Here is a 25,007-nt window from a genome sequence, read left to right on the forward strand (position 1 = left end):
CGGTTTCAAAACGGATTGGGTTTCCAAAACTAATTAATCCCGCACATTGTGTGCTGGAACGGCTATGGAGGAATATCATTAGACATTGGTATGTTCATAGTGGTTGTTCCAGGCACATGCCAGGAGACATCTCTCAACTGCACGACATTTAGAACTTTAATTGAGGGTCATCTAGATGCAACATCAATTGTTGGATTATGGTTTGAATATTCTTGGCACTCCTATTTTCTGTGATAATGATGCTGCTATTCAAATTTTTAAAAATCCAATTCAGCATTCTAAAACCAAGCACATAGATATTAAAGTTCATTTTATATGAGATTGTTTTCAGCATAAACTTGTTCATTTGGAACAAATCCACACTGATAATAATGTGGCTGATTTGTTTACAAAACCTTTTGGAAAAGCTCGTTTTGATGAGCTTGTGAGTTTTCTTAAAATGTTTCATTTTGAAGACTGACTGAAATTTTTATACATTTTGTATTTTATTTTTGTTTTTGTTAAATTTGTGCATATTTTTTTTCCTTCTTTCTCCTCTATGCTCAAATTTAGGGGGGATTAAAACCAAACAAAAATCATAAAATTCAAAATTTCCAAAAATATTTTTATTTCTGTTTTTTTTCTTTTTCAGAAAAATCAAAAATCCAAAAATATTGTATTGTTTTTTAGCGTATTTTAATTTTATTTTTACTTTATTTTTATTTCTAAAATTGCTTTGTCTTGAAACATGGATGAGCAAGGAAAAGCGACCTAGAAAGAAATTGACGGTCATTACACTTCACACTACTTTCACAAGGAATTGATGGCTTGCAAATCTAAACTGTTTAAGTTTCTTGATCTCATTGTTACAAAGTGCTCTAGATGTCCGAGCTTAATTGCCTTGGTTAATCTAATGCAGCCGAAAGGCACGCACTCACTCTCATTAAGCTAGAGAAGATGGGAAGTTTTTATGTTCAGGTCGGTTTTGGTAGTATCTCTCTACGAACTGTCGTATTCAAGGAACTGAAGGCATGAAACTTTACAAACTGTCAGTTAGGCAGTATCTTTCCAAGAACCGTCATATTTAAGGAATTGAAAGTTTGAAATTGTACAGATTGTCAAAATTGGTCTTCTCAGTTATCTTTACCTAAGAACTGTCATGACACCAGGGCGATTTATCCAACTGGGAAATAGATATCGCTGAACATCCCGCACAGTGTCTTGACATTCTTTTTGCCATGCAAAACTACGGAGACTCAAATATATTATCGGATACATTCTCCGCAGGTAATGAATTAAAGGTTATTGACACTAGGGCGATGCACCTCGCAAGGCACGATTATCATTGAATGTCCCGCAAAGGGCCTTGACCTCGTGTCATGCTAAACTATGGAAATATGTCTTCGAATACATTTTTCGCAGGAATGGTTTTGTTAGTTATTCCTCATTAACTCTCACTGGCACTAGAATGGTACACTCAGTTGAGATTCAGAAACCATTGAACGTCTCGCCAAGGGCTAAGTTAACTTGTTAACTTGAAAAACTATATTGAGATCTTTGATCAAGGATATGCAGGGGCTAACATCAAAAATACCCACGAGTAGTTCTCCGATACTCAACAAATCGCAGTGCGTTCCTCCGTGTTCACACATATACTCCGAGTAGTCTCCATTTGGGCCAAGGTTGGGACATTGAACAATTGTGGTGAGAAGGGTCTTTATGACTCTGTGATCCACAGGGACTTCTAGTGTCACACCCCCGAACCAGACGACGGAAACGTCTAGGGGCTTGGGTGACTTCATCTTGAAATATGATCATAATGTATACAATTGAAACAAGACAAAACCATCATCATACATAACAAAATACAACCATCATTGTTTACATCAAGTGCAATATCATAAATTACATGCCAAAATATTCAATGTATGATGGAAACAAAATATGACAAATTCCACACGTTCTTGTTGACCTTTCCGCTTAACGATTCCCTGAGAATACAAGTTATTTTGAAAATGTCAACATATATAATGTTGGTGATTTCATAAGCATGTTTGAATGAAAAGTTTTGTATTGTTCGTAAAACTCCAGAAAATCTAATATTTTCTGAAAAATGGTTTGAAAGTGGTGTGTCAGAATCAAGTATTAATGCATGTGTGTTTTCTGTTTTTGGAATGTATATAAAAAAAATGTAATCCGGAAAAGATCTTGTATTTTCTGTTGTAAGTAGAAAGTATTGTTTAACTGTATTTTTCCCCAGATAATCCAGTATTTTATGTTTATAAAAGTGTCGTGGTCTCAAACCCTAAGACCGAATATCATTGTATGTATGTTTTCGTATCAACAAGATTGTATATGTATTCCGTAATTTTATGATGGAGTTACTCTCTATGTGAGTCGTTACAACCATACTTGATAATGACTAATTCGCCTGTCATGGCGTTTTCAGGCGCCGACTTGTTGAAGGTAAGGTTTGTCACCCTAGACTGACCTAGTCTAATTGTAGCGAACGACTCAGGTGTAGGGTGTCACCCCGTATAGATCTATACACAAACTCTCGCTATCCCTCCAGGAGAATTTGGTTATAACTACAAGCTACGATTATACACTCAGGAGGTGTCAACCGACATGTCTCACTAGGTCTTTAACTGAGTTTACGCGAATATTGTATTACGTTGTAAATATTGTTTCTGTGTACGTTTAATGTTTGCAAAGTCCAACAAATATGTATGTGAATGTACGAGGCCCAAAAAGACATGTAAAAGGACCTACTAAGGCCCACTAAACATGTAAGTTATTTCCAGGCCTAAAAAGCATGTAAATGGACCACTAAGGCCCAATAAACATGAAATGTAAGTATTAGGCCAAATAAACATGTAATCAATGTATTAAGTTCGTTTGTTATTACATTGTTTGTTTTAGCTCGATGGTTTTCCAAAATTACATAAAAAGCCCACTTTTTGTAATGATGACATTTTTGGCCCATTTAGTCGAAAATTTACAAATTAGGCACATTATTGGTAAAGTTGACACTTTAGGTCCCTTAAGACCAAAATTTTACATTTATGGGCTTATTTCCAATAAAATGACATTTTTAGCCCAGTTTTGTTAAATATAACATTTTCGGCCCAATATCATGAAAATTGACATTTTCGGCCGAATTAATAAAAGTTTACATTTTCGGCCCAATTTAATAAAATTAGCATTTTCAGCCCTTTTTAACCGAAAAACAACATATTTGGCTCAAATTTGTTTAAAATGACAATTTAATCCTCAAAAGTCATAAATTTTCCAATTTTGGGCCATAAAACCGTGAAGGCCCAATTTAAGCCCATTTTGTGAAAACTTTACTCTTTTGGCCCTTTTAAAACCATGAATGTCATAAAAACCCATTTTTACATAAAAATGACTCTTTGGTCCTTGAAAATTTTTAAGTATCATAAAAGCTTCATATTTTTGTTTATTTGTCAAAAATTGTCCCTTTTCAAGATTTTGTTGAGTTTTTCAACATTCTTAACATGTTAACACTTTCATCTTTATGGTAAGTTGCATAAAGTGTTTTAGTTACAAGTATTGTCAAGTTTTGATAGAGTTTTTGAGATTTATGAAGTTTCTTCACATAGTCACAACATATAACTTAGAAAACACACATAAACATGCACAAATACATAGATATATCATATAAGCAAACTTGTATTCTCCCCCAAAACATAGTAAAACCGAAAATAAGGGGGTATGAACTCACCTTGGGTTTTAGATTCGGATTTGATGAAGAGATGAGAGGAGTTAATGTTATTTTCGGCCTAATCTACACCCTTGATGAGATTTTCGAGTTCTAAGAGCTTTATGGTGCATAGATCACGGTTTGAAGAGCAAATGAGTAACAAGTTTTAACAAAATCATGAAGTTAAACTTCTTGAGTAAGAGTAACTTACCAAAATGGATGAATTTTTGATGAAGTTCTCTTGAAATACACACATAAACTCACAAAATTTTGAGGAGGAAAAGGGAGTTCTTGAGAGGATATTTGAGAGAATTTGAAAGAAAAGTGAAGGTGGTGAGGGGTGGGCTTGGCCGAAAATCAAGAAGAAGAGAGGGAGAGGTTAACTATGTTATTACATGTAGGGTTAACACATGCTTAGATACATGGTGTGCAATGGCTTGGTTATCCTCTAAACAACAATGAGGTGTCACCATTTAACTCCACGCAAATTCTTTTTTAATAGTTGGGGAGAAGAGAAGAAAGGAGAAGTAGTTTGGGCCTTACATGCTTGACTTCGATACTATGAGGCCCAAATGGATGGTTCTCGGCCCACTGGGCCCTTATGAGGGTTCATGGCCCAATAGGATAAAGGAAATGGAGTTTATGGCCCATTAGGGCTTACGAAACCAATCATGGACCATCATGGCCCAATAGAAATAAAATGAACCATTCTACGCTCAGTATGGCCCAACATACTAGATCTTAATGAAGGTGGGTCCAATTAGAGCCCAAATAGAGTTCATTGGTCAAACACAACCAAATTTAATGTTTACTGGCCCATTAGGTCCAATAAGAAGATCATGGCTCATTTGAGATTGAATGGAAACATTACGGTTACGACCTAATGTTGGATGTATAACATGCATTTAATTTGGTTATTGGAATGAAGATCATGTATTATCAAGCTTAAAGTTGCAGAATACATCAAAAGTTGATTACATGTAAGGAGAATTTCCTAGCCGAGAGTACTAGTTGTGACATCTAGTCATGGTCACTTTTCAAGAAGCATATGTGATCAGTGAAGAATATTCATTTGAAGGAACAAGAAGTGAAAATTATTTTTCAACACACAACCTTTCAACCCCAGAAGCAAGGTGAAGCTGTATTTGAATTTATGTGACGAATTGTATTGAAACCTCCTCAATCAATTTGTTGGTATCTATGAACCTGCTGAAGTGATACAAAAGAATCGGTCTCTCTGTAATTATCTCTGAAGTATTTCAAAGTTGAAAGTGCTGACTTTCGAGAACATATACAAGAAGCCTCTATACCCAATGTGCGTTAAAAGTCAAATTTTAAAGGAAGTCCAACTATTCAAGATGAAATCATTCATGTAGAAATTCACATGTTCATCTTGAAGTCGTGAAGAAATCGAATATAAAAGCTGAAAGTCAGGAACAAAGAAAAGATTGAAGAGAAAAGAAAACTATAAACCAAGGGGGAGATTGTTAGGACATGATTTGTGGTTTATACTTTACTTTACATAGCTTTTAGAGTTCTTGGTCTAGGAACGAAAACACCATGAATTCGGTGGTGTTTGGACCGAAATCATTAAGTGATTTCAGTTAGGCTTTGGGTTGGGCCTTTGTAATTAGGTCTAGATATATATATTTTATTGATTCAACAGTGTTTAGAGTTAGTCATTCTAGTTGTTGATTTCGAGATATGGGAGAGACAAAGAGAACCGAGAGACATATAGAGTCTTATGTACTAGACTATAGATTAATATAGTGTGTATTGAAGATTCAACATTGTGTTCTTATTTCATATTTACGATTTGTCTCATTCACTTTATTGGGATTCCGCACCAATCTAGTGATTTGGATTGATACCTAGATCAAGGTTTTACATGTCTAAGTCCATAACTATAATTGGTATGTACTTGAATTGATAGTAGCACAGTCCTTTTGGGTTGTCTTCATACTAACAACTAGACAGGATGACTTTTGGAGAGAGAGGTTGAATTTATTATTTGAATAATAAAATGAAATAAATGATTTATTAATATGTTATGAAAATAATATATTGACTAGAAATCATGTTATTTAATTAATATTTAATCATAAATTAATTTGGGATTAATTTTGGGATTAAAAGAATTAATTAAATGTACAGGGGCTATTTTGCAATTACTCAATAGTTGCGGGTTTGGGCTCTTTGACCACCCTAAAGAGGGTTGGACGAAAACTCTAGGGAGGCCCTAAGGATTTTCATCCTTGTGAGCGAGAGTCCATGGGCTGCTTAGGCCTTAAGCTGAAAACTAGGGTTTCCTCCATCATGTTAAGTGATACCGCCAATTTAATTGTTGTATTTCATTTAAATCAAATTGTCATACTAGGTCAATTAGAGTTTGTTGTAAAGAATTATTTTCTCCTATTATTTCTCACATTCATTGTATATGTATGTATCATTTTTTTTGAATAATACTATCAGATTTTACATCTGAACTATTGATATCTTCGTCTTCATATGGTATCAGAGCTCGGCTCACATCCTTCTTCTCCAAGTTCTTCTCAGTCTTCATCCCCAGTTCATCCAAAATCTCCAATCAAAATGTCAGACCACTCATCTTTCTTGGTTATCCCATCCATGAAAAACCTTACAGTTGTAACTTTCCCTGCAACCCTAAAACTGAACTCATCCAATTTCTTGGCCTGGAAAACTCAAGTTTAAGCACTGCTCTACGGTCTTGATCTCTTCAAATTTCTCGATGGATCTCACCCCAAGCCATCACGTACTGTTAATATCGATGGAAAACAAGTTCCTCACGACAACTATCCACAATTGTTCTGGCAAGACAGGCTGATCTTTGTTGCTCTTGTTGGCAGTGTCTCTGAAACAATAGTCCCTATAATCCAAGGTGCTGATTCTTCTCGTGATGCTTGGGAAATCTTGGAGAAAACCTATGCCACTCCAAGTCATGGTCACATAAAACAGCTAAAACATCGGCTGAAACAAACTACAAAACTCCCAACCCAATCTGTTTCTGACTACATGCAATAGATCAAAACAATTACTGATGTATTGGCAATCCTAGGAAAAGAAGATGGATAATGAAGACATCATTGATAGCATTCTTGATGGTCTCGATCAATCTCAATACAAACCTATACTAGATTTTGTTCATGCTAGAGATACCCTAATCTCATTCAACGAATTACATGAGAAACTAATCAATCACGAGCTTTCTCTAGCCCAACAAACTTAGGTCACTGGACTTCACCAACCAGCAGCTGTGTTTCACATGCAACAGAACGATCAGCAAGGTTCAGGCCATCGTTCTTGGCCGCCAAAGAATAAAAATGTGTCTTCTACCCATTACAGTGTTTCTCCTCATCATGGACAAGGCATATTGCCTACTCCCAATTCTAATGCCCATTCTAATGCAGGTTCAAAACCTTTCCTTGGCAAGTGCCAATGGTGCCATCAAAAAGGGCATTCTCTCACACACTGTCAATCGTTCAAGAAGATGCATCCAAAGATCATTCCTCCACCCTATGAGCGTAATATGCAAACAAAACACACTCAAGTCAATGCCATGGTCCTAGCTTCTGCTCCAGATCAAGCTAGTCGGATCTTTGACAGTGGTGCATCACATCACCACCAACCTTAAAAACCTTTCGTTCCATGGACTGTATGACGGAACGGAACAGCTCGTAATAGGTGACAGATCAGGTCTTCAAATCACTCTTACCACACACATCCATTATTCATAAAAATGTTCTGTGTGTTCCTTCTTTAGCCAAAAATATAATTTATATTTCACGTCTATGCCTTGATAACAATCTTCTCATGAAATTCTACTCTTCTGTTTTTGTTCTTAAGGATTGAGCAACCAAACTCAAACTTCTCCAGGGAACGGCAACCAAGGTCATGTATGAGCTTCGCTCAAGACGTGTACCATCCTCCCCATCCTCACCCACAGTCTATACCATGCATAAATCCGGTTCCACTACCTGGCATCATCGGCTTGGACACCCACATGATAAAGTTTTCAAGCTTTTATCTTCTTGTATTTCTTTTAGTTCTAGTTTTCCTCTTTATTATAATGCATGCAGTATTAATACAAGTCATCAACTTCCTTTTGCAAATTCGTCTCTTACATCTACTTCTCTTCTTGACTTAACATTTTCATATGTATGGTGTTCACATATAACATCTTTTGACAACTACAAATACTATATAATATTTTTTGATCATCACACCAAATACATATGGCTTTACCCTCTCAAAAATAAATATGATTCCTTCAATGTCTTTATCTGATTTCAAAAGCATGTTGAAAAAAATTTCAACACTAAAATTAAACGTTTCTTCTCCGATAATGGTGGCGAATTCATCAAACTCACCTCTCATTTCACTTCTTGTGGAATTTCTCATCTCACTAGTCCACCTCACACTCCTCAACACAATGGTTATGCCAAAATAAGCCATTAACATATCGTCGAAACCGGTCTTTCCTTGCTTTCTCATGCCACACTCCCACTCACATTTTGGCCGCTAGCATTCACCACCATTGCCTACCTTATCAACCGACTTCCTATCCCAACCTTAAATAACCAATCTCCCTATTTTACCTTATTTCAAAAACATCTCAAGTATCGTAAACTCCGTTCTTTTGGCTGCCTATGCTACCCTTGGTTATGACCATACTCTCCTCACAAACTCCATCAATGTTCCACACCTTGTATTTTTGTTGGTTATTCTCCCACTCAAAGTTCCTACTACTCCCTCGATCCCACTTTTTACAAAAGATACACTTCTCGTCAGGTTACCTTCATTGAAAATATTTTCCCTTTTTCTAAAATGACAAACTTCACACACCAAATTGAACGTACAAACATAGCGGTTTGGTCCCCTTTTTCTGTTTCAGTTATTCCTCAATCTCACTCCTCAACCTCTAATTCCACTCCCAACGATTTCACAATACCGATATTCTCTACTCCATCATCAAATACCTCATCTACATCCACCACTCCACAGCCATCCACTCTACCCCCACTAAAACCAAACACACGTCAAAATCGAAAACCCAACTCTAAATATCATAATTCTTATTACCAACTTTACACTCTCTCTTTAAATCCATTCACCGAACCCCCTACTGTGACAACCCGAATTTTCTATCTTGTAAAGCCAATCAATTCAATCAAAAGTCAGACGTGTTTCTGTTATCTTTTAGACTTGTTAATGGTATGTTTGATAGTTCTATGCTTAGTACACTCAAGGATTGTGTGTTAGGAAGTATTAACTTGAGATCATCGGGTTGCAATCGAGCCGGAAACACCTTCACAAGGAGTTTACGGCCGCAAACTAGGGTTCACGACCTTGAACCCATGTTGGCCGTGAACCCCTCTTTATATATAAGGTGTTCCTTCATTATTTCTTCATTTCTCACATCTTCAAGTCAAGAACTCTCTTTTCTCTCTCAAGTATCAACAAGAACACTCTCATTTCTCTTCAAAAATTGTAAGTGATTCTTCCATATTTACTTGATATCCTTCTTATTCAAGTGAAACCCTTTGATTTCATCCATGAATTCAACTATTTTGGGTTAGATCTTCAAATCATCATCTTTTCACCAAGAACACACACCTGTTCTTAGGACCGTAAACTCCCTAAAGACTTCCAAAACATAAGTTTCTCTTCTATCATCTTGTTATCCATTAGAAACATTTCGTTCCAACCATGAAACAACCACTAAATTGCATGATCTTCAAGAGTTCACGGCCGTGAACCCTTCATTGGGTGCGTGAACCCTTCTTAGATTCAAGGTGTGGTCGTGAACCCTTCATCCATGGCCATAAACCCCTCATTGATGCAAGATAGGACCATAAACCCTTCATAGGATCAAGTTTGGGTCATGAACACATCATGTGTTCTTGGCCGTAAACTCTTCTATGGCCGTAAACACTTATAGTGTGGCTGTGAACACCCTTCATTCAATCATTTGTGATTCTAACACTTCATTGGAAGTGTTTCCTAGTTACTAAGGTTGTTTCCCTTACATGTTAGTTGTTATATACACTAATTGTATACATATATGTGTCATTATATGCTTAATAGGATCGGTGTGTGCTCGAGACTTCAGTTGGCATACTTAGCATCCTATATCGATCTTTCATTCGAATCACTCACTACAGGTGAGTTCATACCCCTAAACTTACATTTAATGGTTTTTAATGCTTTTATGGGGGGTGGGGGATACAAGTAGAAAACATTATAGTTATATAATCAATCATATGTGATTTATAACTATCAAACAAAGGATTTCTTATACTTCAAAATTGTGTTATCAAACAAACTGTTTCAAATCATTTTATAAACTGAAATCAAGTCATCAATAATCATTCAAATGGTTAAAACTCTTTTTATATGATAAACTCTTTAAATGTTTTACAAAACTCTTTTAAACTTATATGTTGTCAAAATCATGTCTATAATAGATATAGTTATATAAATAAGGTTTAAAGGGCTTAGGACTGATAACTCACTTTATTTCCTTTTCCTTATTTGGATGTGGACTTAGGGTATCGGTTGTTTGTCTGAATGTCATTTAAATCTTAGTTATATATTATGTATATGTATGTAGATATAAAAGTAATTCCAATCAGTTCAAAACCTTTGGGTAGCAAAGGTGTACAAACATGATCAACCATTAAACTACAGAGCTTACTAGTAAACTATAAAATGTATAGTTTAGAGGATCACTACATACTATTTCTAGAACAATGAAACTTACATGAATCAGTACTTACATGAGTTAGTTCATACATGAGTCAATTCAAACATACTATAATAAGAACAGAATTGAACATACTATAACAAGAACATAAAGGAACATACTATAACTACAACATGAAGGAACATACATACTAATTCAAGAGGCAAATAACATTAATGTGAGCCACTATTTCATGGCATAGCAATATACTATTGTGTCACGTTTTGTAACCAGAGTCTCCTGGAGGAAGAGCGTGAGTTTGTGTATAGATCTATACGACATTGACCATCCTACACCTTGTTGCTACCTACAATAGGACCCGTAGGTCTACGCGTGACAAATGTCATACCATTTCAATGTCCTTGAAACGTCGTGTTTTATACTAGTCAATCAAGCATGGTTATAACCTCATCACATTTTACCTTAATTTAACAAATTGGTTTTAAGGTAGTTAGTACTTGAGTAGTTACTTTATACAATACTACGGTACATCTTCTTTTTTCCCATTACATTCATATAGTGATATTCTCACATAAAAGGTAATGTAAACTATTTTCTAGTAATGATAGTCATATACTTGGGAAGACATTCATTTTTACAAAAGAACAAACATACAAAACAATTGGGTCTTGGTAGAAGAGTACTTTCCATTTTAGTAGAAAATATAGGATTTTCTAGGAAGTATACAAACATTTACATCAAATCACTTACAAACTTTTTCATCAAACTAATGCAAACATTTGACACAAAAATACTTATGAACTCACCAGCTTAAATGTTGATCTACTCTTTCAAAATAACTTGTATTCTCAGGTCGACAGTAGATAGGTACAGATACCAGGTTTTGAGAAGACGGAGCATATTCAAGACTCGTCTTTTATTTTGATATATATATTTTTGGTGTCTTCCAAATACATTCAAAACACACTTGTATTAACCATATTATTAATGCAATGGATAATGTTGTTGCTTGTTTTACTATTGTGCATTGTTATGATACAGAACATGACGTCCTCCGCCATTGTTAGAGCTCTACAGTATCTCTCACTTACTAGGCCGGATGTAGCTTTTAGAGTGAGCAAGCTCTCTCAATTTATGCATGCTCCTACCTTTCAGCACTGGTCGGCTCTTAAACGCTTACTTTGTTACCTCTAAGGTACAAACACTATGGGACTTCTACTACAGAAAGGTTCGGCTCTTAATCTGCATGCTTTCACAGACGCCGACTTGGCAGGTGACAAAAACACTTATCGAAGCACCATTGGTTATATAGTTTTTCTTGGTTCTAACCCCATAGCATGGAGCTCAAAACGCCAAAGTACTTTAGCCCAAAGCACAACAGAGGCTGAATTTCGAGCGGTCGCATCTGCCACAACCGAGGTTCAATGGCTTGAAAATCTTCTTCAAGAGCTCAATTATCATCTGTTTATGGCTCCCACAATCTATTGTGATAATTTAAGTGCTACCACATACTCCGCAAACTCAGTTTTTCACTCTCGAATGAAACATCTAGCTTTAGATTTTCATTGCGTACGTGAAAAAGTGCAGCTTGGTTCTCTACGAGTTACACATGTCTCGGGGGATGATCAATTAGCAGACCTACTTATGAAACCATTATTAAAACCTTTCTTTCAGCTGCTAAATTCCAAGATTGGTCTTACTTCCCGCTCGTCCATATTGTGGGGGAATGTTATGTGATACCGCCAATTTAATTGTTGTATTTCATTTAAATTCAAATTGTTATACTAGGTCAATTAGAGTTTGTTGTAAAGCATTATTTTTTCCTATTATATCTCTCATTCATTGTATATCTACGTATCATTTTGTTTGAATAATATTATCAGATTTTACATCTAAACTATTGATATCTTAGTCTTCATATAGTAAATCCTAGCTTTAGGACTAAGCAACCTAAACTATAAAAGGAGCCTCACCCCCTCTAAGTTTCGGCTATCACTTTGAAACCCTAGAAGAGTCGAAACTTTGAAAAACTTCCCTCCTCTCTCTTTCCTCTCATCCTTTTGCTTGGTGTGTTTGTGAGCCATTAAAGTTGTTACACTTGTGACACTTGTTCTCAAAGTGAAGATCTTCAAGGAATCCATTATAATTACAATATAACAATAAAGGTATGTTTTCTAATACTTGTTTTGTTAATTTTAAAAATTGTAGAAGCATGTTAGGGTTTCTTGCTTTGTATTCAATGCTTGTATGTCTAATAGAGAAAACATAGATCCAAACATTTAGGGTTACATTCACACATAGGATTGTTTATTATGCTCAAAACTCATCAGTGGTATCAGAGTTATTGGTTTTTCTTTTCAATTAGATTTGATGTAATTCATTGAAATTGACAAAAAAAAAAATTAGGGTTCATGGCAATTAAATCCTAAGCCTTGGCTTTTTCACCAATTAGGGTTTCATAACCATGTTTTTCAAAAATTGGCAAAGGGTTTTTAACCCTTTTCATTTACCTCCTAATTTTCGAGATCTCGGGTTTCCTAACCCTAGGGTTTTCGAAAATAATGCAAGGATTGAAAGCTTTGCCTACCATCCCAAGTAAAGAGTTTGAAATCTAGGGTTTTTGGGTGGGTTGTTATTTTTGGCAATTATCTTGTTAATTGTTTAATTAGATTATTAAAGATTTTGAAATATCCCTCTCAAATTTTCGAAATCTAGGGGGTTAGGAATTAGGTTAAATTAATTTTTTTAATTTAATGGATAATCCTTGTTTGATTTAATAAATTAAGTGAATGTTTAATTAACAGATAATTATTAAATCAAAGTTTTTAAATTTTTAAATTTTAATTAAAATTCTTTTTAATTTTCAAAATTTTAAATGGATTTAAAAACCCTACTATTTTGAAATGTTTAAAACACACCCTTATACTTTGAAGACATTGAGAATATCTTTTGTTTACGAGTAGTCCAGGAGACAAGATTTGATCTCAGATATATTGCAAATCCCTCGGTGGATCAACGGTCGACTAGGCAGCCAGCCTAATCAGAATTAGAATAGGCCCGAACAGGTGACGAGGTCGAATCTTGCCAATGAGCATCTATAAAAGCCTGTAGAGAGGAGCTTGACTGGTGGCGAATCAAGAGACCAAGATCAGTTCTGCCCTTCAAGTAACACAAGATACGTTTAACAGCAGACCAATGGTTTTCTATTGAGGCACGCATAAATTGACACACCCGGTTGATAGAAATGGCAATATCCGGATGTGATAAGGTGACATACTGTGAGGATCCAACTCTTCGATGATATGTAGTAGGATCAAATAAAGGGGCATATCATCAATAGTTAATAGTAGTCATTAGCTGAGAGGAACTCATCAAAGAACAAGATGGCTTACAGTCAGAGAGACTGGATCATTGAAGGATCTTAAGGATATATTTCTATTGAGATAGAATAAGATTTTGCTAATGAAGAGGAACTCATCAGAGAACAAGTTGGCTTACAATTAGAGAGACTGGACCATTGAAGGATCTCAAGGATATATTTCCATTAAGATAGAACAAGATTTTGCTGATGATGTACAACCTCGATTCCCAAGAAATAGTGAAACGGACCAAGTTCTTTAATGGCAAAAGTGAAGCTTAGATGACTGATAATGCTAGTAATAGTTGCTTGGTTGTTACCGGTGATGATAATATCATACACATAAACAAGGACATAAGCAAGAGTGCCACCAAATTAGAGGCTATTTCATGCAAACTGTTTCTTGTAAGTCATCATGTAGAAACACATTTTTCACGTCTAATTGGCGTAGATCCCATTTTTTGGTCACAGAAAGAGACATAATGAGCCGAATGGTAGTTGATTTGATGACAGGGTTGAATGTCTCGTGATAGTCTGCTCTCGGTTATTGATGGAAACCCTTGGCAACAAGGCGTGGTTTGTAACGAGTGACATTTCCCTGTGGATCTGTCTTTATCCTGTATACCCACTTACAATCAATGAGGTTATAATTTTTAACATAAGGGGCTAGAGACCATGTTCCATTGTTTTGAATTGCTTGAAACTCTTCATTCATGGCAAGACGCCACTCCGAAGATTTGTTAGCAATGGTAAATAAAGTGGGTTCACTTAATGAAGGAGAAACATGAGTAGAAGTGTAAGCAGATGGATCAAATGGAAGTTTACGTTTGACATTTTGACACAAATTAGGGGGCCGAAACCTAAGAGGAGTAGGAGGATGAGGTGGAGATGGAGATGATGGGGTGATTGTGATGTAAGGTCAGTAGGTAAAGGAGTGGGAGAGGGTGGTTGATCAGTGGGAATGAGATCAAGAACCATTAGTGGAGGTGGTGTAGGAAAGCCAGAAGTATATGATTAGGTGAGGGGGTGGTCGGTGGTGAAGGAGGAGAGTAAAATGGGAAAACATTTCATTGAAACGAACATGTCGAGCAATTTATATGCGTTTAGTTTAGGGGTCAAAACAATGATAGCCATGATGTATAGGGTTATAACCAAGGAAAACACACAAAGTAGAAAGAGAATCCAGCTTGTGGCAGTTATAGGGACGAAGATAAGGAAAACATTGACAACCTAAAACACAAAGAAATGAATAATCTTGTTTTCGGTTTTAAACTTGCTGAAAAGGGGATTGGTTTGATGAAATCCTGGATGGTAACTGATTTATAAGGTAAAAAACAATTTCAAAGGCAAACTGCCAAAGCGTTGTAGGAGATGCGATTGGGCAAGAAGGGAAAGACAATTTCAACAACATGGTGATGACGATGCTCAACAATCCCATTTTGTTCACTAGTAGGAGGACAGGAGCGTCGATGAATGATGCCAAAATTTCTAAAGAAAGGAGTGAGAGAGCGGAATTCACCTCCCCAATCAGTTTGTACATTTTTCAATTTGGTGTTAAATTGGCGTTCAACCATTTTAGTGAAATTCGTAAATGTAGAATAAACACCAGTTTTATGCACAAGAGGATAAAACCACATGTATTGAAAATGATGATCAACACACAAGAGAAAGAATCTGCAACCATCAAAAGAAACTATGGGGGAAGGGCCCCAAACATCACAATATACAAAATCCATAATTTTATTGCTACGAAAAGAAGAGTTATGTAATCAAAGTTTGGAAGACTTACCCAAATGACAAGAAGTACATAGCGAAGAATTGAGTTTTGTAGAAATGGGTAAAGAACAACTAGAAATAACATAATTAAAAACACATTGATTTGGATGACCGGACGTTGATGCCAAATAGCAGATAAAGCTTTGGTTGTTGTGAAAGAAATCTTAGGAATTAACTTGAGTTAAGGGAGACAGAGTGAGTAGGGACAATTATCACTTGGACCCGAAAAAAGGGTAGTGTGTGTAGACTCGTCCTTCACAACAAAGAAAAAAGAGTTAAACTCAAAGTAAACATTATTATCATGACAAAAAAATTTAACCGATAATATATTCTTTTGAATCTGAGGAACATGAAGAATGTTTGTAAGATTAAAAGTTTTATAGGGTGAGAAGAGTTTTGATGAGCCAATATAAAAGATAGGAAAAGCATTACCATCACCAAAATGGAGTGAATCGTTACCATGGTATGTGTTGGAGTTGCCAAGATTTGATAAATCACGGGTGACATAACTATTAGCACCGGTGTCAGGAAACCACGTAGTTGCTGGTGTGGATCCGATATCTGAAGAGGCTGCAAAATTTGCTTGAGGGTTGGACCTGTGAGAATTAGTAGACTAATTTAGACACTTAGATAAGGAGGGTCACTGAAATTGTTGATTGGGAGGGTCATTGTGACGACCACAGTTAGAATATTGGCCTCGTGGGTTACCACGAAAGTTTCCTCTGTGGTTGTTTGATGGTCAGGATGCTGCATAATTAGCCTGTGATTGTGTGTTGTTTGAGCCAATAGGATTTCATTGATAACCCAACTAAGAGCCTAACAAACATAAGTTGTTAAGTTGAGACTGAATGACTGTGATATCAGGTCAGGAATTAGATGGAGTGCCTCCGATAACAGCAACAAACACTTGTGGTGAGGCAGCAATAGGTAATGTGGCTGGTCTGTTGATCATGTAATCGTGGTAAGAGATAAAAGACCATGTAGTTCGTTGAAGGTAATTGGTGGATGGCGGGCCAGAAGATTCGATTTTAAACTTTTGTATTCATCTCACAAACCTGAGATTGTAAGTATAACTAGATCCTAGTCCTTCATGGGTTCACAAATATTAGCGAGAGCAGACGCATATTTCATTGCTCGGCTAAGATACGTCAGTAGTGTTTCATCATTTTTCATCTCTATGCGAAGTAACTATGTTTTTAAGGTATGTTCATAGGAAGTAGAGTTTGGTGCATACGCATATTCTAACGAAAGCCACAAATGTCTAAAGGTTGTACCTTGAACATGTTGGAAATACGCTTATAGATGGTAGATAGAATTATCATTCTTAAATGTGTATCATTCGAAACCCAGCAGAAGGATAACTAGGGTTATCAGTTATTGCATCTGCTATGGTAATTTTCTGTTTTGGACATTTGATGGTGCTATCCACATAGCGGATCAAGTGATTGGTGATTAGGAATGGTTCGAGCATTGCCTTCTAGAAATCATAGTTAGTAGGAGAAAGAGTGAATGCAAATTTGTGAGTATTGTGGGCGGTTTTCTTTGCAATGGTAAAGGCAATGATAGTAGCCATGTATTGATCGAAAAGAAATTGAGATGATGGAAAAGATGTCGCCGATTTAGGGTTGGAGGCGGCAGAGGGAACTTGGCTCTAATACCAAGTCAAGCCTTGTATCTTATTCAATTACATAGATATTACATCACATTACTTTCTATATAATAAAATATCACATTTAGGTACCCTCTACTTATTATAAATATAAACATAGTCTAACAAGTGATGTCTAGGACGTTCGCACAACAGCCATGTTTCCATAAAAACAGAGCATCATGTTGAAAGCGATGGGTTTAGGTTTGCCAGTTTGGTATGCGTGAAGAAGAAAGATAAGAAAGACACACTGAAGTTGTTTAAAAGGAAAAAAGAAAAGAACATAAAGGGGGGCCATATGCCCAAAAGGAGGGACCATATCCGCAAAAGGTTTCAGCTTTTGGACCCTTGGTGCAAGTTGAAAAGATTTTGGACCCCATCTACAACTTTTTGCAAACCATGCACATGGACCGAATTTGCAGTTTATCTTGATAAAAACCGAAAATACTAAATTCAAAGCCCAAAATGAAGGCATTGAACTCAATCTCGACTATTGGCAATTGACGGGTTAAAGCTTCTAATATGTAAGGAACAAGGATGAGCGCTTTACATGCAAACCTTTGGCAAATATACCTTAGGTTTTTATGTTGCCATTTCCAAGCGTCCATTGCAAGGTTACAACTCCTTTTATTTTGTTGCATCCTGGAAGAACGATCAGGAACTTTGATTATAAGATATTTGGTTGTATGTGTCTTTCATTCAAGTGGTAAGAGAAGGTTTTAGGGACAGAAAGCATACCTCCCATGCATGACCAAGTATTTCGGACTACTTCTGGGATAAAGCTCTAAAGCCAAAGTTCTTTCCTGATGTATAGAAATAAAAAGTATGAAGTTAATATTTTGTTTATGGATGTGAATTTTTATGTAAAGAGACAAGTATTTCCCCTTGAAAATTCAGATCTGATATTAGTAAACAGTGAGTTTGGTTGTGTGATTTCACTTGTTCTTGCCACACAAATACTATGTAACAGATAAGAATGATATCTACCATTAAAGCGGATGTCGTCTGTATCCATTTCAATATAAGGCAGCATCAATCGCCTTTTGCTTAGAATGTATTCTCCTGTTTGTACCTGAAATGGAGTGAGATCTCCACTAATAATGTGATTCCAAGATTTGTAATAACCCAAAGCATCTTCTTCTTCTTCACCATCATCATACACAAGACTCACCCCACACTCCTTTGTAACTTGCTTACCAACATGAAATGGGTTCTCCCTCACAGTAATAGTAATGTGATCATCAGCTTCCATTTCAATCCTCCCAAACATCCAATGACTTAACAATGTAAAACACTTTCCAGCAACATTAACTCTTCCAATGTAATGTTCGTATATCCAGGTCTGGCTCTTTGTTTTATTTCTAATCATGATCATGGGTAAATAAAGGAACTTTTCATCTACAAATTCATGCTTCTCATTCATAAATCGAGATGCCAACACATAGCAGAAATTAAATCCCTTGAGCTTGTTAGGAGATGAAGGGATGAAAAATGATATTGATGGGCCCGTGCTTCTATCTGTAATCCAATTCGGCATCTCTTGGCCTCCATAAATTGTGCTGAATATTCCAAATTCATAATACATCTGCCAAATACAACCACTATAATTAATCACCATAAATTATATATTCACACAAAGACGTATAGTTAGCTAGAGCAAACCTGGATTTCAGATTCTTCATATCCTCTATCACGTGTAGAAGTTGCCACACGTCTTTCATTGAGGAACTCTAGATTAGTCCAGCCCAAACTACTTATTACCTTTTCCTCAACTCCTGCCATTGGTTGGATTTTGATCATCCCTTCAATTTCAAACGATGAAGTTGCAAACATCTTCCACTCTAATAAAAACTTGAGTGGGGACATTTTTGGATCAAATAGTACTTTTTGTAGCAAAGGCTTATAATCAGAAAAGAGGATCAACTCTCTTAGTGTATGTGGAGGATGCTCGATTGATGTCAGTGAATTACAGTTTTGCATGCTAAGTATCTGAAGCCTAGGAAGGTTTCTCACACAGTTGGGCAGGGAAACTATAGGATTCTCATCCAAATATAATTCCTCTAACATGGATAGGCAACTAAAGTCCATGGGAAAGGATTCGGTGGACAAATTGTTATTTTCAAGTGACAAGCTTACTAAAGATCTAGGTAAAGAAACCGCAAAGAACTTCAAGTCCCTTGGTATAGCCTCTAGAACAGTAGAGGAAGAGGTTAATGTGCTTATGTCAATGTTGTTAGTCTTGAGCTTTTCCATTGAATCCATCTCTGTAGTATCTATTTGAGGTTCACCAAGATTACATCCCTTTAGCAATAGTGTTTTAACTTTCTTTAACATTCCTAAGCTTCTTGGAAGTTTTTCAAGCTTGATGCAATAGCTCAGATCAATGAGGATGAGTTCAAAACATTGCTCAATAGAGTCAGAAACCTCAAGTAAATTAGAGCAATTTCTAACTATTAACCTCTCAAGTGCAGAGAGTTCGTCAAAGCCACTCAGACTACGAAGTTGTTCACAGAAACTTAAATTTAGAATCTTTAGTGATCCAAGCAACCTTTTATTTTTTGAGCATGATCCAATCAACTGCTGAAATGGAAATAAGGTAGAATAGTAATGAATTATTCAATTGAAATAGGAAGAATAATAAATGAAGATAAATTACCTTTTGACTACTATCATGTCGATGTGAATTACTATAACAAACGCCAAATGATTCAATATTGCTATAAGACAAGTCAAGAGCAACGAGATTCTCCATTGGTAAGTCTAAAGGTATAGTCTTTAAAGGGAATCCATGCATACACAACCATCTTAGTTCTTCTGGAAAGTTCTCATAAGACCCAATAAGTGGTACATAATTGAGTTGTAGTAGCATTAGATTATCCATGTCACTCAATGCATCTGTTTTCACCTCCATTGATACACGCAACTTTTCTTTCTCAAGCATTTGCATGTCAAGGGCAAGGCCTAGAAGATTTCCTTTACCCTAAGAATCACAAAATATTTTTAAAATAGTTACATAAACAATACAAAGAACTCTAAATATGCATAATACTAAGGGCTACATGCTAGAAGTTGCAATTTACTTTCATTTATTTATGTAGTATAGTATCATACCTTCATTTCTTTATATTACATCCCTGAACTTTCAATTTTTTACTTGTGAAGACATAGCACATTGATAAATCTATCCGATTATAGCATCGAACACTCAACTTTTTCCTTATCAGGACATTATACATGTAGCAGTGAAATTTTCTTTGTATTCGGATGACATGACATTACTATATTTGGGTAGATTTTTTAAAAGTACAATGCTATAATAGGATTATATGAATGTATAATATTATAATAAACAAAATCAAAAGAAATACAATGCCATTTCTTTACGTATGCATAGCCTCATACCTTTTTTTGTTTCAACACTTTGAATGACTCAGCGTGACACCATAATCGACTTCGCTTCCATGGCTTATCTGGTGATTCTTCATGTACTATGGACCTTCCCATCTTTTGAAGCAATTGATGCATCATGAATTCGTTATTCCATCCAATACTAAGAAGGCAGTTATCAATGAGATTCGTGATCCCATATCTAGTGTCTATATCACATGCTTTTAATATTGTTTCAGCCACATCTCTATCTATTCCAACAAAAAAACATGCAATATGCTTGAACAATTCTTTATCATTTTCAGATGGCAAAGAGTCAAAGCTCATTCTCAAGACATTATTTACAGGAGAACCAGTTTCTTTCTTTAGCCGTTTTATCCGATCTTCCCAGTAAGCTACATCCCGATTATGTAGAGACTTGCCCAAAATTTCAAGAGCCAATGGGTGTCCTTCACAATATCTCACAAAGTTTTCTGACACCTCTTCATACCCTTCATTGGGATTGTTGGACATGAACGCATGAAAACACAAAAGTTTTTGTGAATCAATCTGAGATAAGCCTTTTAGCACATGCTTTGTATGTTTGAGTTTAAGGTTCGTTTTGAATAGTGCACAACTCTCTGTCAACCATGCATCCTTTGTTGTTACTATAACTATGCTTCCTGGGTGAAAACTTCTGCTTCCAAGTAATGCATCCAACTGAGTGAGACTATCAATATCATCAAGAACTAGAAGCACCTTTTTATGAGCTACTAAATTCTCTATCTTTGAGGTGTATGTAGAAACATCATGAACTTGAATTGATGTTTTCTTTGAAATGTCATCACAGAGTTGTTTTTGTAAATCAAGCAACCCACTAAATTTTTCATCACATCTCCTACTAATATCCCCAATATAGCTACTTGTGTGGAATTCACGAAAATGTAACCCATACACATATTTGGCTAAAGATGTGAGGATGCATCTTTCAACCATGAAGTGATGAATTTAACTGAAGACTCCATCCCAATAAGTAGTGGCAGAGGACTCCTTAAGGGTACATGTAATCTATGATAAACGTCCTTAACAATGTCTTCAATAACCTCTGGCTCTATCCTGAAAAAATTGATTTTAATAAGTACAAAACACAATCCACAAAACTTACAAACCAGATTGAGAAATTAAATTGAAGGAGTATGGAAATATGAGCAAAAGTGTTTACCTGCCATTTACGTCCTTCCCTTTTATGTCAGCAACTTCTGTAAGCGCTTTCTTCCATCGGTCCATCTTTTGAGCCCATTTACTTCTTTTATTTGCATTTGTCTCCAACTCCATTGTCTGTCTATGCTTAGCCATTGCATCTCCGAAGCTACTTTGTTGCTTCCTGACATCGGTGGGCTCAACATGATAAAAAATAGGGATTACAACATGATTGGATTTCATACGTTGCTCAAGGATCAGCACCAATTCATCAAGACACCATGTGGAAGAAGCATAATTCTTGGATAACACGATAACAGAAGCCCTAGATGCTTTGATCGCACTCTCCAATTCCGGTTTCAGATCTTCCCCGGTTTCAATCTCTTCACCATCCAAGAAGGTAGTTATATTGGCATCCATGAGGGCTTTACGAAGGTATGCAGTAAAATTATTACGAGTGTCAAGGCCTCTAAAACTTAAGAATATGTCATATATATGACCATGAGTTGATGAAGAAGATGAAGATCCTTCAAAAAGTTCAGAGAGAACAACCATTATGAGTTAGTCCTTGTGTCTCTCAGAAAATAAGTATTGCTTTGTGAAGCTTTCCAGTTTCCTCACTTGTAGCTCAATCACTAGATATACCACGCATAATTTCTGTGCATAAAATCCAAATTATTAATACTTTATGCAACTTAAGTTAACCAATTTATTGAATATATCTATCACAATGACTAGCATCACATTCTGACGGAGTTGTTCAAAAAAAAATTGTAACAAACAAGTCACTCCATTTCTAAGATTTGGATTTCAAACTCTATACTATATGAAACTTTGGAGGTAATGCCCCTAGGAACAAGATTTTGAGTTAACCAGATCCTACATGTAATAAAAACATCCACATGAAAAGGCTACCAAACAACATTTTAGGTATTAAAACTACAAAGAAATCCCTCATGAATTTTGTAGCTTGAAACAAAAACCTAATCCAGCTTAATTATTTGCACATAAAGTGAGAATTACTTGATTGATTTAGGATCTAGACTTGTTCATATCAAAATTCTAATTTTGATTCAAGGTCTACAACACCCCAAGATCTGGATCTGGCTTCAGGAGTTCAGGTTTCAGCGAGTTTGGCAGAATTGGAGCATCACCAGGGCAATTAATAATTATGACAATCTAATATTAAATCCTGTTCACAATGAGTGTTTAGCTTACTTTTCAGGATATCATCATTCAATAAGAATCATATGTAAAAAATCCTGTTTACGAATTGGAAAATATATAGGAAGTAAGCAGTAATTTTCGAGGACTGAAAATTTTCCACTGTGCAGAAAGATTTGCTCGTCATTCTGGACTTTACCCAAGAATATGATGGACTGACTCTCAATTCTCATCTTAATTGAATCATAAAACTAAACAAAAGTAACTGAGATAAACGAAATTTCAATCGCCTAATTATGAACAAACAAACGAATCGATGATTATGATGTGGTTTTTGATTAATAAGATGAAATTGTCAAACAATAAGTGAAACTAAATTGTAAAAATATGCTTTCGTAGTTACCTGCGTACAAGACGACAGTAAGACCTGAAGCTTCGAGGATAGAGAAGGAACGGTGGTCAGACGACGAGGAGAAAGTCAACGAAGAAGGAAGGGAGACAATCATAATATATTTTTATTTTTATTTTTTAAACAGGATATGTTAAAACCTTTCTTCGTTTGACACAAAAACTAAAACTTTTTTTCGACAAAAGTCATGATAAGTGTTGAGTGTAGTGTTGAAAATTTTTAATTATTAATATTTTATTGAATAAAATAATTGTGCATTTATTATTTTGTTCAGATTAATGGAAACTTTTTATGTTTTAAACAAAATTGTAAAATTGGTTCGGTGGTTTGTTAAAAACTATTAGAGGTGTATATGGACTGGTTTGGTTTAGTTATTGGTCAAAACCGAACCATAGTCATTATGATTGGTTAATGCATTTTGGTAACTATTTGGTATGGTTAATATTCGTTATGATTAATGGTTTTTGTCGGTTAACGGTTTTGCTTAATAGTAAATATTGGTTAACCATAATGTTCAAATTAATATAAATGGAGAAAGCATATTAGCATTAAAAATGAAAAGAGAATACAAAAAAGTCATCGATGCCAATGTTTATAATTTACCTTATAGTAATAGAAAAAATATGTACATTTGATACTCTGGGTGATATAACACATAGTCACATTTAAAATAAAAAACATTTAATCAAATAATTTCATATATTAATAATTGATATTAACATTAAAATAAAATCAAACATTTATATATGTTCAATGCGATTAAATAAAAAACTACAAAATAAAATAGTCAAACATTCATATTATGCGCTATCTAGATATTTAAAAAAAAAAAAAAAAAAAAAAAAAAAAAAAAAAAAATCAATCGTATACATTCAATGTGATTGAGTCAAAAACAGTAAATAAAAAAAACCAAATAATTAAAAAAAAAGTACATTCTTAATACATTACAACGTCAAAAAATAACAAAAAACTTAACTTACTTAGAATTCTTTGATTATAAAGTCAAAAAATTCTTCGAATACGTCTATAAAGTCAAAACAATCTTTGATGGTTTGATTGCTCGTTCGTCTCCTAATAAGTGAGGATTAATGAATTATATTTTGAAAGTTTAATAGGTCTTAAATAAGTTTGATTATATTATTTTATATATAATCTATAATTTTTATATATTAAAATATAAAGTTAGCGGTTCGGTTAATAATGGTTTACTTAACCTATAAAACCATAACCGAACCATTAGTTATTGGTTAACAAAAATCAGAAACCGAACCAACGTTTTTAAAATGGTTTGGTTATTATTGTTTGGTTATATTGGTTAATTTGGTTTTGGTTCGATTTTTCGATTATTATGTTCACCCCTAAAAACTATGAATACAGTTTAAAAAGTTTCGGACTCGTATTGAATTTCTAAAATCAACAAATTTTCATGATTTTGCTCATAAAAAAATTAAAATGTCTATTTTAACCTTATACTTATTTTCTTTTTTTTTATTTTTACGTTAAAACTTTTTTATATAAATAAAAAAATAAAATAAAATAAAATAAAATAAAATAAAAAGTCACCCAACCATAACAACCCCACTGTTCTTCCTTTTGACTTTCTTTCTCTCTTCCTCTCTCTCTCACATACAATTAATATTTGCAGCTCAAGAACAATTT

The 25,007-nt window shown here is 35.1% G+C and overlaps 2 protein-coding genes across 8 annotated transcripts; both read right to left on the reverse strand.

Annotated features, from left to right (window-relative positions):
• Positions 1-1,832: 1,832 nt before the first annotated feature.
• On the reverse strand, positions 1,833-23,481 carry LOC111915872 (disease resistance protein RUN1). Of its 7 annotated transcripts, none has more exons than XR_006192902.2 (10): positions 23,343-23,481; positions 21,798-22,432; positions 20,612-21,691; positions 19,866-20,189; positions 18,872-19,789; positions 18,197-18,794; positions 17,948-18,012; positions 17,783-17,851; positions 16,021-16,157; positions 15,486-15,814 (listed from the first exon to the last, which is right to left on the reverse strand). XR_006192902.2 is itself a non-coding variant. In XM_042902894.2 (8 exons), the coding sequence occupies exons 3-7, from the start codon at positions 21,569-21,571 to the stop codon at positions 17,975-17,977; spliced, it is 2,838 nt and encodes a 945-aa protein (XP_042758828.1). In that variant the 5' UTR covers positions 21,572-21,686; positions 21,798-22,432; positions 23,343-23,481; the 3' UTR covers positions 17,180-17,851; positions 17,948-17,974. The 7 variants fall into 7 exon arrangements, 3 of the variants coding, with proteins under 3 accessions (XP_042758828.1, XP_042758829.1, XP_042758826.1); XR_006192899.2 differs by having other exon boundaries at positions 15,994-16,157; XR_006192905.2 differs by lacking the exons at positions 15,486-15,814; positions 16,021-16,157 and adding an exon at positions 1,833-1,970.
• Positions 21,794-22,330, reverse strand: LOC122194478 (toll/interleukin-1 receptor-like protein). The gene has a single exon (XM_042897397.1). The coding sequence runs from the start codon at positions 22,328-22,330 to the stop codon at positions 21,794-21,796; it is 537 nt and encodes a 178-aa protein (XP_042753331.1).
• Positions 23,482-25,007: the final 1,526 nt, after the last annotated feature.

This window comes from Lactuca sativa, chromosome 1 (assembly GCF_002870075.4).
Source record: "Lactuca sativa cultivar Salinas chromosome 1, Lsat_Salinas_v11, whole genome shotgun sequence".
Taxonomy (NCBI): Eukaryota; Viridiplantae; Streptophyta; class Magnoliopsida; order Asterales; family Asteraceae; genus Lactuca; species Lactuca sativa.